Source organism: Biomphalaria glabrata, chromosome 9 (assembly GCF_947242115.1).
Source record: "Biomphalaria glabrata chromosome 9, xgBioGlab47.1, whole genome shotgun sequence".
Lineage (NCBI taxonomy): Eukaryota > Metazoa > Mollusca > Gastropoda > Planorbidae > Biomphalaria > Biomphalaria glabrata.
Window position 1 is genome coordinate 33,844,904 of NC_074719.1, and position 14,821 is coordinate 33,859,724.

General features: G+C 32.9%; 1 protein-coding gene across 2 annotated transcripts in view; it reads left to right on the plus strand.

Annotated features, from left to right (window-relative positions):
• Nucleotides 1-2,392: 2,392 nt before the first annotated feature.
• Nucleotides 2,393-14,821, plus strand: part of LOC106068248 (uncharacterized) — a 44,187-nt gene continuing 31,758 nt past the window's right edge. The window contains exons 1-2 of one of the 2 annotated variants that reach the window (XM_056040724.1): nt 2,393-2,749; nt 8,988-9,105. In XM_056040724.1, the coding sequence (XP_055896699.1) occupies nt 2,651-2,749; nt 8,988-9,105 (217 nt within the window). In that variant the 5' untranslated portion in view covers nt 2,393-2,650. Of the gene's footprint in view, nt 2,750-8,987; nt 9,106-14,821 lie in introns of those variants that run through there. The other variant, XM_056040725.1, reaches the window with a different exon arrangement.

Here is a 14,821-nt window from a genome sequence, read left to right on the forward strand (position 1 = left end):
AGAAGTATTTGGTAAAGGTGATAAGCTATTACTTAAAACAAGTTGTCGGTGAACAAGTTGTCGGTGAACAAGCTGTCTGTGAGCGAATAGTCCGTGAGCAAATAGTCGCGTGAACGAATTGTTGGGTGATCGAAATGTCTGGTGAACGAATAGTCGCGTGAACGAAAAGTCGTGAACGATTTGTCGGTGAACGAAATGTCAGTGAACGAATTGTCGTGTCCCCTGACCATGTACAGTACATATATTTAAATGTTTACGATATTGAGGGATAAATCAGAAAGATAAAAATATTTCTAACTTTCCTCATTTTAATGATTCATCAAAACATCATAAAGGTTCTAACACTTTGAAATTAAATGAACTTGAAAGTGGTCAACTTTTAAAATATATACTCATGGTTTGTCACTTTATTACCAGTAGTATAGAAAAGCAAAATGTCTAGCTAAGTTGCAATATTTTTAGAATTTATATAGAGGCAATAAAAGTACTTGGACAAAACTATTGATGTTGCAAAATTTAATAATCGTTATAATTTTTTGAAATCATTTTAAAATGGTGTAAATTTGTTAATGTAAGAAACCTTTCGTTGGTCAGAGGTCTGTTTAATAAGTTAGAATACCGGTATCATATTATTTTCTGAAATAGTTTGATTTGTTTGTCTAACTGTTAGATGTTATGTAATGGGTAATTATTCTCTTTTTTTCAAGTAACTTTTGTAATCTATAAGATAAGATATGTTGCTGGTTATTGTGTTCACGTAGTTCTAAAGAAATTTAATGACTGCATGACGGGGGATGGGAGCGGGCAGTGTTTGAACCCAGGACCATCGATAAATCCAAACAACAGTCCAACGTGCAAACCACACGACCAGGCAGCCATCCATATATATATAATTTAAATAACATTAACATTATATGAAATCATTGTATTTTTAAAATGTGTAATGTAAATTATTGGAATATATATTTTTCTCCATATGTTCATTAAGCATTTGCAATAAAAACTTAACTCATTAAAGTGATATCTTTTGTCTGCAAATAATATTGCTATACAACACCACACATTTGTTTTCATTTTGTGTGTTATTTCTGTTGTGATGTTTGTTATCATTATTGTATTGTGTGTACATTAAGTTGTAAAGCAACTTGTCAATTTTATATTCTAAAAAAATATATGTAGGTGTAAAACTGTTTATAGAAAAGTCATAACATACATGACTACACGTTAATGAGTTACAGACTATACCACTTAGCCTAAGCACTAATGCAACCATTCAGCCACACTTGCTACACTTCAGTTTACAACACACTACAGTTCATTTTACAACACACGCAAAGCAGTTTTCAATCACTTAGTGTCTATATTAAGTAAATACACAAGTCTAGAACTATAGATCTAGTAATTTGTCTACTTTAATAATACGTCTGTTTATAATTATGAGGATCTAAGTCTAGATCTAGTAATTTGTCTACTTTAATAATACGTCTGTTTATAGCTATGAGGATCTAAGTCTCGATCTAGTAATTTGTCTAGTTTAATAATACGTCTGTTTATAGCTATGAGTTTAATAATACGTCTGTTTATAGCTATGAGGATCTAAGTCTAGATCTAGTAATTTGTCTAGTTTAATAATACGTCTGTTTATAGCTATGAGGATCTAAGTCTAGATCTAGTAATTTGTCTAGTTTAATAATACGTCTGTTTATAGCTATGAGGATCTAAGTCTAGATCTAGTAATTTGTCTAGTTTAATAATACGTCAGTTTATAGCTATGAGGATCTAAGTCTAGATCTAGTAATTAGTCTACTTTAATAATACGTCTGTTTATAGTTATGACGTCAACAACTACACGTTGGTTGTGTTACATTTTACAACACTTCGCCTAAGCGCTAATGCTAACACGGAGTCAGGCTCTGGTTATGATCAGAAACAATGGTCGCTGACCTACTACGTCACGAACCAGTTGGACGGCCTGGGGTCACGGATGTAACGGTTGGTCACACATGCCGTATAGTAACTGTGTCACAACAAGCACCTTCAACTAAACGTTCTCATTAAATATTTTATTGTGGTTTCTCGTTTCAGAGATGACACTGACGGTAACATTCTGCCGGCCTTTTTTTATTTTTCAAGAAGCCTTTGTGCCCTGCGATTCTTTTTAAAATTCATCATGGTGAATTTCTGCCCGACTTTTTTATTTTCCACGAAGCCTTTTTACCCTGAGATCCATTTGAAAATTCATTTTGGTTAATTATTAGAAATAATGAAGTTTTATGACAAAAAAAAAGGGTGACATAATGAATTTTTCATGTTTTTTTGTACCGTTACAATAAGAAAAAAATAAATATTTACTCTTAAAAAGGCTAAATTTTATTGCTTTCAGTATTATAGCCCATATAGGACTTCATGGTATTATTTATGGTACACTATTGTGTTCTAAAGAATCCTAAAAATGTGGAACATGAGATCCTAAAGAATAAACGGATTGGGAAATTCCGATATTACCTTTTACGTTTTGAAAGTTAAAAAATATTATTTTAGTGTCTTTAGTAAAATGTTAATTTTAAAAGTAATAATAAGTTAGAGAATCAAACTTTATGTAGTATAAACTTTTAAAGTATAACTTAACTATTCAAAGTGTATCTATAAAATGAGACCTTACATAGAGTTGGTAGAGATTGGACTAAAACTACACAATTTAGAGGAAATCAAAGCACTGCTCAACAATGTTTTAGAAGATGTTGACTTGGTATGTACAAATTGTTATTACTAATGGACTTTTTTTTAAAACTCTCACTAAACCATTTCTGTATTACGTTATCTGTTTTAATGTGTTGTAATCTATTAATCTACTTGAAAAAATGACTTATAGCCTACAATTCTATAGTTCCATCTAAAGTAAGTTATATATTACAACGTTATGCAAGCTAAAATATAACTTCATACTGATCTTAGAAAATATAATTATTTAACATTAAGTTATGTAAAAACTTCCTTTGGTTTTATTTCACTTTTTATTATTTTGTGTTAACTTATTAAGATTTCAATATATATATATAAATGAGATTGAGGTAGAGTGAAGAATATATTTTAATTGTACAGAAAGCTCTCTCTCTCTCTCTCTCTCTATATATATATATATATATATATATATATATATATATATATATATATATATATATAAATGAGAGAGAGGTAGAGTGAAGAATATATTTTAATTGTACAGAAAGCTCTCTGGTTTTTCATTAACACAAGTAGAAAATTATTGTTGCGCATCAGGCAAAATTTATAGACATTAACGAAATATTTTTTAATGTAATAGAATTTCCAAATATTTTTGGGAATTACTTCTTAGTTGGTTTAAAACAAAAGTAAGGACAGCATACAAATCTGAAGGCGAGAAATTAATATAATCCCTCACTTATTCTCCTAATTCATTTCAGTAATCACAATAAATAATTTCCCCTTTCAGACCTTGTGTTCTATAGGGCAGATGATGTCAAGGTCATCTGTTTCTGTTTCCCATAGTTAAGGGGTGTGTCATGTGGCCAGCACACCGACCATCCGCCTTTACTTTTCCCCAAATAACGTCAGGTACCCATTTGAGCTGGAACGCCCAAAGATCACGAAATAACAAATCCAGGATTTAAACCCGGGACCCCCAGTTCGGAAGCCAAGCACTTAACCGCTCAGACACAGCGCCTCATTATCACAGGAAATAGTATGCGTAAGAAAAAAAGATTTGTTGGATTTAGTAATGACTCCAAATTGCGATGGCTTGCCTTCCCTTTGGACCCGGTCAGTATGGAAGAGAGACGAGTGTTGACGTGTGGGCAGCCCAGCACTCGCAAATTTACCGCCAAAGCTTTTCCCCAGCAATTGAGTAGTCTTTCCATCTGTAACAATACTGTCTCTGAAAAAACACGGAGAGTGGCACAGAGTGATGACAAAAAGCATTTTTCGTTATGTACTGTTTGTTATACGTCATGCGCCACTGGAGGTAACGACACCATAGAAAAGTTGGGAAAAAGAACACACAGGTAGCGTAAAATAAAGAAAATTACTTAAGTATAAAAAAAAAATAATGAACTGAAAAATCAAAATGGAAAGGATAACACTGCTGGGGAGAACAATGATAAATCTGTCCACAAACAAAGATAAGTGAAATTATCAAATCATCTGCTGATAGTACAGATATGTGTGCCCTTATATTTATAACACTTAGCTCTACTGTTACTGCGTTTAGTTGTTGTCCTCTTAGTCGCTTATCTCTTTGTCTTACTGCTGTAGATTGTTTTAATCCGTTAGCGTGTGTAGCAGCATTGGAAACTCTAGTTGAGAATGGCCCGGTCGATGTTGTACGTTCTCATTGTGTGATGGACTCATCAGAGGTGGGGCAAAATCAACGATAAAGAGGCAGGCAGCGGGGTCTGAAATGGAATTAAGATTGTAGAGGTTCCTTCCTCTAGCTACGGAGTTAAGGATGGGTTCTATCGCATGAATGCGTAATGAAATCTGGTGTAGTAACAGGAAAGCGTAAGGATCAAAAACAGGAATTCTTGTGTAGGGGAAAAACAGGAATTGTATAAGGATCATTAATAAAAATTATTGTGCAAGGATATTTATAAAAAAAAAAAACAAAAAAAGAAAAAGTCGTTGTCTCTAGCCGTCATCAGGCTGAAATAATAAAAAAAAAACAACACCGAGCTTAATATATTCATAAGACAAAAGGGTATTGTGTTTCCCTCTGGCATAGCCGTGAATCAGAGATTCAAATATTTCAATTGAAACATAAAGATAATGCAGTTCAATGTAATCAAATCAATACAACAAAAATGATCCGAACACAGCAGTAGATAAATATAATTATGAACAATGGATAGTGGTCACGACCACGACGTCATTAGATACTTACTGTCAATGGCTATGAACAATGGATAGTGGTGAGCGACCATGACGTCATTAGTTACATACGGCTGATGGCCATGAACAAGAAATATTGGTCAGCTAACACAACGTCATTAGTTACATACGGCTGATGGCCATGAACAAGAAATATTGGTCAGCGAACACAACGTCATTAGTTACATACGGCCGATGGCCATGAACAAGAAATATTGGTCAGCGAACACAACGTCATTAGTTACATACGGCTGATGGCCATGAACAAGAAATATTGGTCAGCGAACACAACGTCATAAGTTACATACGGCCGATGGCCATGAACAAGAAATATTGGTCAGCGAACACAACGTCATTAGTTACATACGGCCGATGGCCATGAACAATGGATAGAGGTCAGCGACCACGACGTCATTAGTTACATACGGTCAAAGGCCATGAACAATTGATAGTTGTCAGAGACCACGACGTCATCAGTTACATACGGCCAGAGGGAATGAACAATCAATAATGGTCAGCGACCACAATGTTATGGCCCTAAACAATGGAATGTGTGTTTACAAAAGATAAAGAGTGACGTTCAACGGGCGCCACTCAGGTCTAAAGAATATGGAAAAAGGGAAGTTACATATTGTTACGATTGTCTCCTAATCAGGCCTTCTGTAAACACTGCTAAACACAACACAACACATCAAGAACTTGACAACAAGGCTCCAAATAATCTGGTACTTTAATAAGGGTCAAATAAAACAGCCAATATGACACAATTGGCAACACAATCAACTACTACCACGCTAGACTGTATATCACTGTACTAAACTCATAAACTCTACTGTCTCTTCCTGGACTCGTACGTTTCACTGGAGGACTGCACCAGGACCGACTTCATGGCTGACTAACAGCCCCGGTCTCAACGCTCTCCGGTCTTGAACTGCCGCTTTCCTACACATTGTGTTTCTGGTCTGCGCAGGCTTATGATCAGTTGACCATAACACGGGCGCCATTCACGTGCAAAGCTCATGCCAGTACTGTCCCTTGCCTTTCACTATAGCAAGCTAAACTGTATTACTGGCCTGTATCACATATGTCAGCTGATCACACACAGTTAACCCTTTTGCGTCGCCAATAGGGTTATAACAATATGATTTTTTGTAAGCGAGGAGTCAATGCGTTAAAAAGACTTAGGTGATCAGCCGAGATAATCGAAGAAAATGTAATGTACAAATATACATTTACCTTTACCTGTTCCTTAATCTATTGGACCGTTGGGACAGCATGCAAGATTCGTCGACCGTCTTTAGAATAAGACAAATACATATAAGATTGCGTTAATGATAAATTGAACAATCTAGAAGTAATAATGTCAGAACTTGGTTGGCATAAGTTAATGTCTTAAATAAGTATGTACATATAAAATTAATATATTTCTTACTTACGACTGTAAGAAATACACAAAATGCACTTATCAAATATAAATGAAGTGAAGTATATTGGAATTATCAAGATCTAGCTATGAACATAGATTTTACCATAAGTCCAAATGAATAGAATAAAAACAAGGAAGCACAACGAATAGAGTCTTGGAATAAATGGTCCTCAATGTTCTTTAGTAAATGGAGCGACTGATCGTGACTGAAAAAGTTTAAGACTTAAATGTCGCTTGGCCGGTAGTGATGGGAACTAAACTAATTTTTTTTAGTTAAACTAAAACTAAGTTTGAACTAAAAAAAAGCAATTAAACTTTTAGTTAATCACAAATTAAAAAAAAATAGTTAAACTAAACTAAGAAACTTTAGTTAAACTTTTACTAACTATTTTGACCTTTTTTAAGGACGAAACAGCCAAACATGAAAAATATAAAGCACAACGAATCTCTTTAGCAAAATGTAATAAACATTTATTTGTAAACATGAAAAAAGATTTAAATGTCTTTATGGGATAGATGTAGATCTTAATAGAATCACTAGAATGATACTTATAGAAAGAAATTAGAAGTAGGCCTAATTGTCTAATTTCTAATATTCTAAGTTACCTTTAGAAGAAATGATAAAACTACATGTTGACTCTCTAACTAACTCGATTCTAGAATATTCTGGATCTAGTATCTTCTACAAACGAAATGATCAGAAATATAATCTGGATCTAGAATTAATCTAGCTACTAGACCTAGATCAAATAATTAATATTTTAATCTAAAAATAATCTAAGAAATACTAGTTACTATTACTACTACTAGATCTAAAATCTAGATAGAGTCTAGTAGATATCTTAGTAATTCTAGATCTAGAGATTTTAGATTATTATAATTATGATTAGAACTAGATATGGATATTTAGATCTATATACTCTAGTGTCTCTAGTAGATAATACTAGATCTAGATCTAATAGATTATAGATCTATAGATAGTAGATATAAGTATAATTATAATAGAAGTAGATGTAGATCTAGTGTAGATTTAGTTAATTTAGTATTAGATCTAGTAAATTCTAGTATAGTGACGACTATTATTAGTATTATAGTTATTATAGTCATTATAGATCTATCATCTATGCATCTTAGGTCTTAGTATAATAAGTAATCTAGATTCTAGATATATCTAGATCTAGTCTAGACTCTAATTCTAGAATAGTAGAATCTCTAAACTAATAGATCTAGTCTAATAAAGTAAAGTAATATAGATTTCAATTAATAGATCTATGTCTATATTATTGACTTTATAATTTTAAATTTACATCTAGATCTAAGACTAAGACTACTAAGAGTTAGACTCTACTTACGACTAAGAGACTAAAATAATTAAATATAGACTATTATGACTATAGATCTAATAGTAGTAATAGACTAATACTAATAGACTAGACGTCACTAGATCTATCTAGTAAAAAGTTTTTAAATAAAAAAGAGTCTTTTAGATCTATAGTAAAGCAAAATTCTTTGCCTGCAGCTAGATCTATACAGGAACACACTGGTGTTTAATAAAAAGCAGCAAAATGTAGATCTATAGAAGCAAGGAATTTATCAAGGAGCGAAACTTGCTAGAAATATAATGAACACGTTTATTTTTCTCGCCTTTCAAATACCTTGAATTGGCGGGAATAGCGACAATTATAGGGTAAAGGCCAAAAGGCTTTCTAGTGACCTGTGCACCCTCTTGTTTATTCTCCTGTCTATTATTCGTTATATATATATATTCTCAAAATTACATAGATCTAAATTATATTTATTGGTATGTATGTTAAAAAAGTTTGTAAAATTTGTAATTAAACTTTTTAGTTTGTAACTAAAAAAAAATAGTTAAACTAGGATTTTAACTAAACTTTTTTTTAAAAATTAAACTTTGGCCTTAACTAATTTTTTTTAGTTAAACTAAAAGTTAGCAACTTTTTAGTTAACTTTTGCCCATCACTATTGGCCGGAAATAAGGATCGGACAGGAAAGCATATGATTTTTACTGTAACATACAGTCAAAATCAGCGCCTCCCACTCACCAATGAGGTCTTTAAAAAAATAGTCAGGGGTAAAGCATTACTTACACTCAGACTCAAGACTAAGGGAAAGGGGTGTACCAACGGCGGATAGTCTGTCCACCTTTCAAGATGAAAGGATCTTAGATCTTGCACTATCGAGAGGGTTGATCGATGAGCTCAATTAAATTGAATTATAGAGACATTGTACAGATGGTAAAGTTAGCGAGTTGTTAAATGTGATGTGTCTTAGAAAGGTGAATGTGCTGACAGAAGGGGAAGAGGTTAGGAAAAAAGTCTAGACAGATACTTTTTTTTTCACAAAAATAAATAATAAATTTCGCGTATTTATTAAAATCGATAATTTTTACTCAGAGGACGGATCATCACAGCTGTCATGAGTCTAGTGCAACTACCTCAACCCAAAGCTTTGCTGTTATCAAAAATGTATATTATTTTTTTTTAAAGTATTTTCATGAACCTAAAGAAGTTTGGTTTATGTTTCAAAAAACTGAAATAAGAATTTTACATTCTCGTAATGCAAAGTACTAGGTAACTAGGTCACAAAGTCTTCTTAGAGTAACATTACACTTTAAGCATTTTAACGTATATTTATTAAGGTCATGAAAAAAGGAAAATTATGGATTGAGGAAAAAGAAACATCAACTTTCATGGAAATGAAACAATTCATTACAGAGACAACGTCACACATTTTAAATCGTTGCACATCTGTAACACGTAAGTTTTGAGATTATTCGTAAAAACATTTTTTGTTCAATGTTTTAAAAGTCCATGTAGTTATTTTTTTGTTTTTTTTTTAGAAAATAAAAAAAAGTAAAGAACCCATTTCAAACCTTTTGATCTATAGGGCAGATGATGTTAAGGTCATCTGTGTATTTGGTTAACGAGCAGGGTATCATGTGGCCAGCACAACGACCAACCGCCTTTACTTCCCCAACTTAAGTTAGGTACCCATTAGAGTTAGGTGGACTTAGAGGCGCCCTAAAGATCCCGGAGTTCAAAATTACAGTCTTTACCGAGATTCGAACCCAGAACCCCAGGTTCGGAAGCCAAGAGCTTAACCATTCAGCCATCGCGCCCCCATTTCAGAAAATAGCTTAATGTATTTCTTTATTTTTTAAAATTTTACTTTATTAGCTACGCCCATTGATTTCTTCGTAGGCTTTATATTGTGTATTATAGATGGAACACGCCTATTTCTTTTTTAATAAACCAGACACATTTTAACGGTCAACCTAACATGTTTTTAGCCCGTGAACTAGTGTATCTGTTACAATGAAATTTCACGGCCCGCTCTCTCTTCCCCTCTCTCTCTCTCTTGTCAACCTGGAACCCCCATTTTTTATTTTTTTTTACCTGTGATTTGTAATTTCTCCCATATAGACTTTTGACTTGATATGAAAAGACCCGCTTTATAATGCACCCAAGACCCACGTTCTGATATTTTGGGCCTGTAAATTTTAGTAGAACTTTTACTTATATCCCCCTGCCCCTTAGCCAACCCCCTCCGTTCCCCCGCTAACAACAAAAATCCTTCATATATATTACCGTTCCTATTTCTACATTTATCTTGGTATTTCGTATTGTAAATAAAAAGAAATATCAATTTAGTTTAATTGATTGTAATGGTTTATTTGAAACTTTTTTGAATGTAACAAAATAACAATAGACCTATTTGGATTTAAATGTTTTTTTCAGTACAAAGTACCATTCCATGCTCTTTCTCTCTCTCTCTCTCTCTCTCAAAATAGAAAAAAAAAGAGTATAGATCTATCTTATAAATCCTATTATAATTTTTTTTTATTTAGACGGCATCAAAAAGGAGTGGAAATGACATAAGGCATTTTTAGCGGCCCCGAAAGTGGAAAAGACGCTATTAGTTTTGTGTGGCCTGTCTGTCCGTCTGTCCGTCAATCCGTCCCGTTTAGATCTCAGAAACTAGAAAAGAAAAGAAAAATCGAACATCATGATATTTAAGATCATTCAAAGTTCTGATGCAAAGATCGAAAGTGAACCATCTAATTTTTAAAATCATATATGCAAGCATTTTTTTTTTTAAATTACACCACTTTTCAATGAAAAACTTAAGGGAAAGTAAGTCTTATTAAAAAGTTCACAAGCTTCATTCATAGATTCGCGCATGGTATAAAAAATTGCATCAGAGGTTACAATTGAAAAAGTATCAATGGATCATTATAAAATATATTTTCCTTTCATTAACTACCTTATGGAATAGAATACTGATTCTAATGTTGTTGTTTTTTTTAAATAATTTTAATTACGAACTTCGTTTCAATCCTAAGTTAAAAAAAAAAAAAAACTACTTTTATACCGCTCAGTTTTCACACATCGTCATTAGGCTATACACTTGACGACAATCTAAATTACAATAAATAGAGGCCAGACATAGATCTAGATTTAGATTTAATTGTATTAAACAATTTGATCAAAACTTACATTTATAATCCATTAAGAAAATAATTTATCTTCTAACAGCGTAGGGGTGATTTATTTAATATGTAAGCAGTAGTATCACATCAAGAAGGGAATCTGTAACCCAGTAGTACAAATCCTGATCCATAGACATAAATAAATATAGACTGGCCGAAGGAAGTAACTTCATGTAACTTGAAAACATGTATATCTATTGTATTCGGATTTCCGAATTATGAAAAATTGCATGATCTTCATTCTTAGAGATTAAACAAATCTACAATGCCTCCATATTTACATATTTACAATATATACAGGTGTGTGGCTTTGGCTGAAATATATATGAATACTTAACTTTTATACTGCTCATAAATGCTGTATAATAAAGTACACAAAATTGCAAGTCACACATTTTCGTTTCATAAAACTCTTTTATCGCCAGTCTATATTTATTTATCTATGTCCTGATCATAATATTGACCTAGATCTAGTAGATCTATTTTCTATTTTAAGATTTATAGATTTAGTCTAGATTTTAGTCTAGATTAGGCTATATATTTAGTTCTAAAACTTTATCTAGAGTCTATTTAGTCTTGACATAATGTCTTCTTGTACTTTCTCACATTCCTTTATTGTATCAGTAACAGAGTCAGGTTGCACCGTTTTCTTTCTGTCTGATGTAGATCTAGCTGCAGTTGGCTGAAAACAAGATTCTTGGATACCTGCTTCTGGTTGATGTACTGCATTGTTATATTGATGATCTTTATTGTAGCATTGTTACAGCTTTCCTATTATATAACTCTATCTACTTATAACTCGGTACAAACTACAATAGTTCTCAATACGTCTAGGTGCCCCTTGCTCAGATGTATTTATAAAAAAACAAGTAACACTCGATCAAACACATAAACTTTAATAATCTTTACGGCATCTCACACAAGCTGGACTCTGTCTGACCACTCTCTGACAACAAACACACTTCCGGTAATTCGCGTAGAGAGTAAAAATAGATTATACATACATTCACACATTCATCCGTGACAAGCATAAATAGTAAATACTTATCAAAGTATTGGTAGATGTTGATGAACATTTAGACTTGTTGATAACCTGAGGTATGGAGTCATTATTAGTGGTTAGGGATGGACATGTAACATGTAGGGAAGGGCATGTAGTAGCATTTAGGGATGGACATGTGGTAGGTAGGGATGTCTCTGTCATTGGATAAACCCGGCAACCTTAAACAGAATTTAATTTAATTTAATATTTCAAATTACAACTTGACTTTGATTCGTGACAGCTAACTAGTGGTTAATAGGGTATTAGCCTATTCTGCTTGCATGGGAAACTGTTAAGTTGTGTAGGCCCCACTACGTCTACTCCAATATATTAATCGAAATTGTTGGCATGAAGTAAGTATTTTGGAGCAGTGGCAGTGGTGTGAGGGGTGCGGTCCTCTCCAGTCGACTTGGGGTTGACAACTAAGTTGGCTAAATTATAACTTGGTAAAAGCAGACACATGGGAGAATATAATAATAAAATCTCTAGACATATGCCCATATATGCCTTGACACATCTAGATGGTAAGTTAAGTGTAAATAATACAGCACAACGTTATACCATTTAAAATATAACAAAAGAAACCTGTTCATGTGATGTTAAGTCTGTTTGTAGTTTTAATTAAGTATTATTGTCAAATCTGCAATAACAATTGAATAAATGTAATTAACATTGGGATTTTACATTTAAGTCAATATCAATAAAAGTAGGTAATCAGCTCACACTGTATCGGGAGGTTTCCCTGCTGATCTTAAGTGATCACTTAACGCTACTCTTCTTATTCCAGAAGAGTTAGAAGAGTGTTATCAAAGACAACGTGTTGCACTGTTTGCTTTGTTATGACATGATTAGGAATTAGTTATTTTTTTCGGGAATAAGGGGAAAGTTTTAATTAGCGACAAGTGACGTGACAGATCTTTAAAAAAATAAGAACGCTCTAAGTGACGCTAAAAGGAAGACGCTTCTTGTAGAGTAGTAGACTTGAGTACGACATAACTGACATCGGACGATTCCCTTCTTGAGTATTAAACATATTTGTAGAACAACATATCAGCGTCGACTACATATTTGATTGTTTCGGCCTTTCGCCGGTGTTACTGAAGAAGTTGAGTTCAGCGTTACTTCCAGTCAGATCTACACTAGACAGATTGCCAAGAACAGCTTTTATGTGAAAAAAAAAACGCCCATTTCTTTAAAGTTTAAACGATCAAAACATTGGTAAATTTGATGGGTGCCGCCCCTGAGTTTGTGTGATAACACATACTCTCTTTGCAATCTTGTTTTTTTTTGTTTTTTTTTAAGTAGAGTTAGGGAAAAAATTGCTTTCAAAATACAGATTTTGTGATATTTTTGAAAATACTTCATATGTAGACTGCGAAATTTATGTGAAATACCGAAAATAAAATACAAAGGTCTGATAGAAAGCTTAAGGTTTTTCACGAATAGTAATCGTCAGGTTGCGAATCCTTCAAAACGGTTTTTAGCAAGCATTTAGGATGTAGAAGGAACCTAATAACCTATAATTTAAATTTCATGCGAATTCGTTCGACAGCTTAGGAGATGTGAATAGTAATAAATAAATATAAATATATATGCATATGTATACTTATTAATTATACAGAATTAAATATTAAATATAATTATTGTGCATGTTTTTTTTTGGTGGCCTGTCATTTCATCCCCGGTTATTTCATTCTTAGTCACTTCATCCCCGGTCATTTTATCCCCAATTAAAATTTTTTTCTTATTCATTTTAGTTGTTATGTACAGGCTTTGACTTTAATCCCTTGTTTTATCCAATATATATATATAGTAGCTTCTTATATTTTGGACACCCCATCAAATTCTCCTTCAATGAACGGGTCGCTTTTTTTGTTTGTAATTCATTTGTTTTTATGTTTGGAGCTAAAATCAACGTTTCGGAACTGCGCATGTCCAATTTTAGATAAGTTCCGGTAATTTTGTTCCGTTTTTCCAAAGCAGATGGCAGTTTTTTAGATTCTCGGTAACCATGTACGTAAAGCTGTTGTTTTAACCTCCCCCGGCAATTCATACCCATATAAGGGATGAAGGCTATATTATGAGCCTGTTTGATTGTAGGCTGATGGGCATATCAAAATAAGCTTCCAAACATCTTTAGAAAGACATTTCAATCACATTTATACCGTTAGCTGTTAAATAAAATTTAATAAGGGGGTGTACAACGAATAATAATGAATTCAGCTCATTCTCCTTCATTGGACACAGCAAAATCGTAATAAGAAATATTATTGGGATTAATAAATCTATGATTTTTTCAATGAATAAGCTTGACCTAGATCGAGATGTCTATAATATATAATTTATGAATGAAAGAAAAAGTGCGGGCTGCTAATTTGAAGCCAGAGACCATGCCCACTGCAGGTGATCACTCCAGATGAGCTGGCAGTGAGGAGAAGTATACACTCAGCTTGTAGTGTCACAAACTATCCAACAGGCAGTGGAGGGAAGGGGGAGAGAGTCATGAAAAGAATTATAAGCATCTATGGGAGGGAGGGGGGTGTTAATGTGTCACAAAACGAACATCCAACTTATGAAAACAAGAAGAGGGTCCTTGGATGGCAATTAAAAGAAAGACAGAGGAAATACATGTAGCCAATGTAGCCTACTTGAAAATATCTTATTTATTAAATTATAATAATTAATTTATCGATATATAATCTATATAGATTTATTTCTGTCTGTTTCTACACATAGATTACATAGGTATATAAATAATAAACTATAAACGATATATATATATATATATATATATATATATATATATATATATATATATATATATATATTCTATATAGATCTATATTCTATAATATTATAGAGTTAGAGAGAGAGAGACAGAGAGAGAGTATATGAGGAAATAGACTTTAAATACATATTGCAAAAGTGAATCTACTTCTTT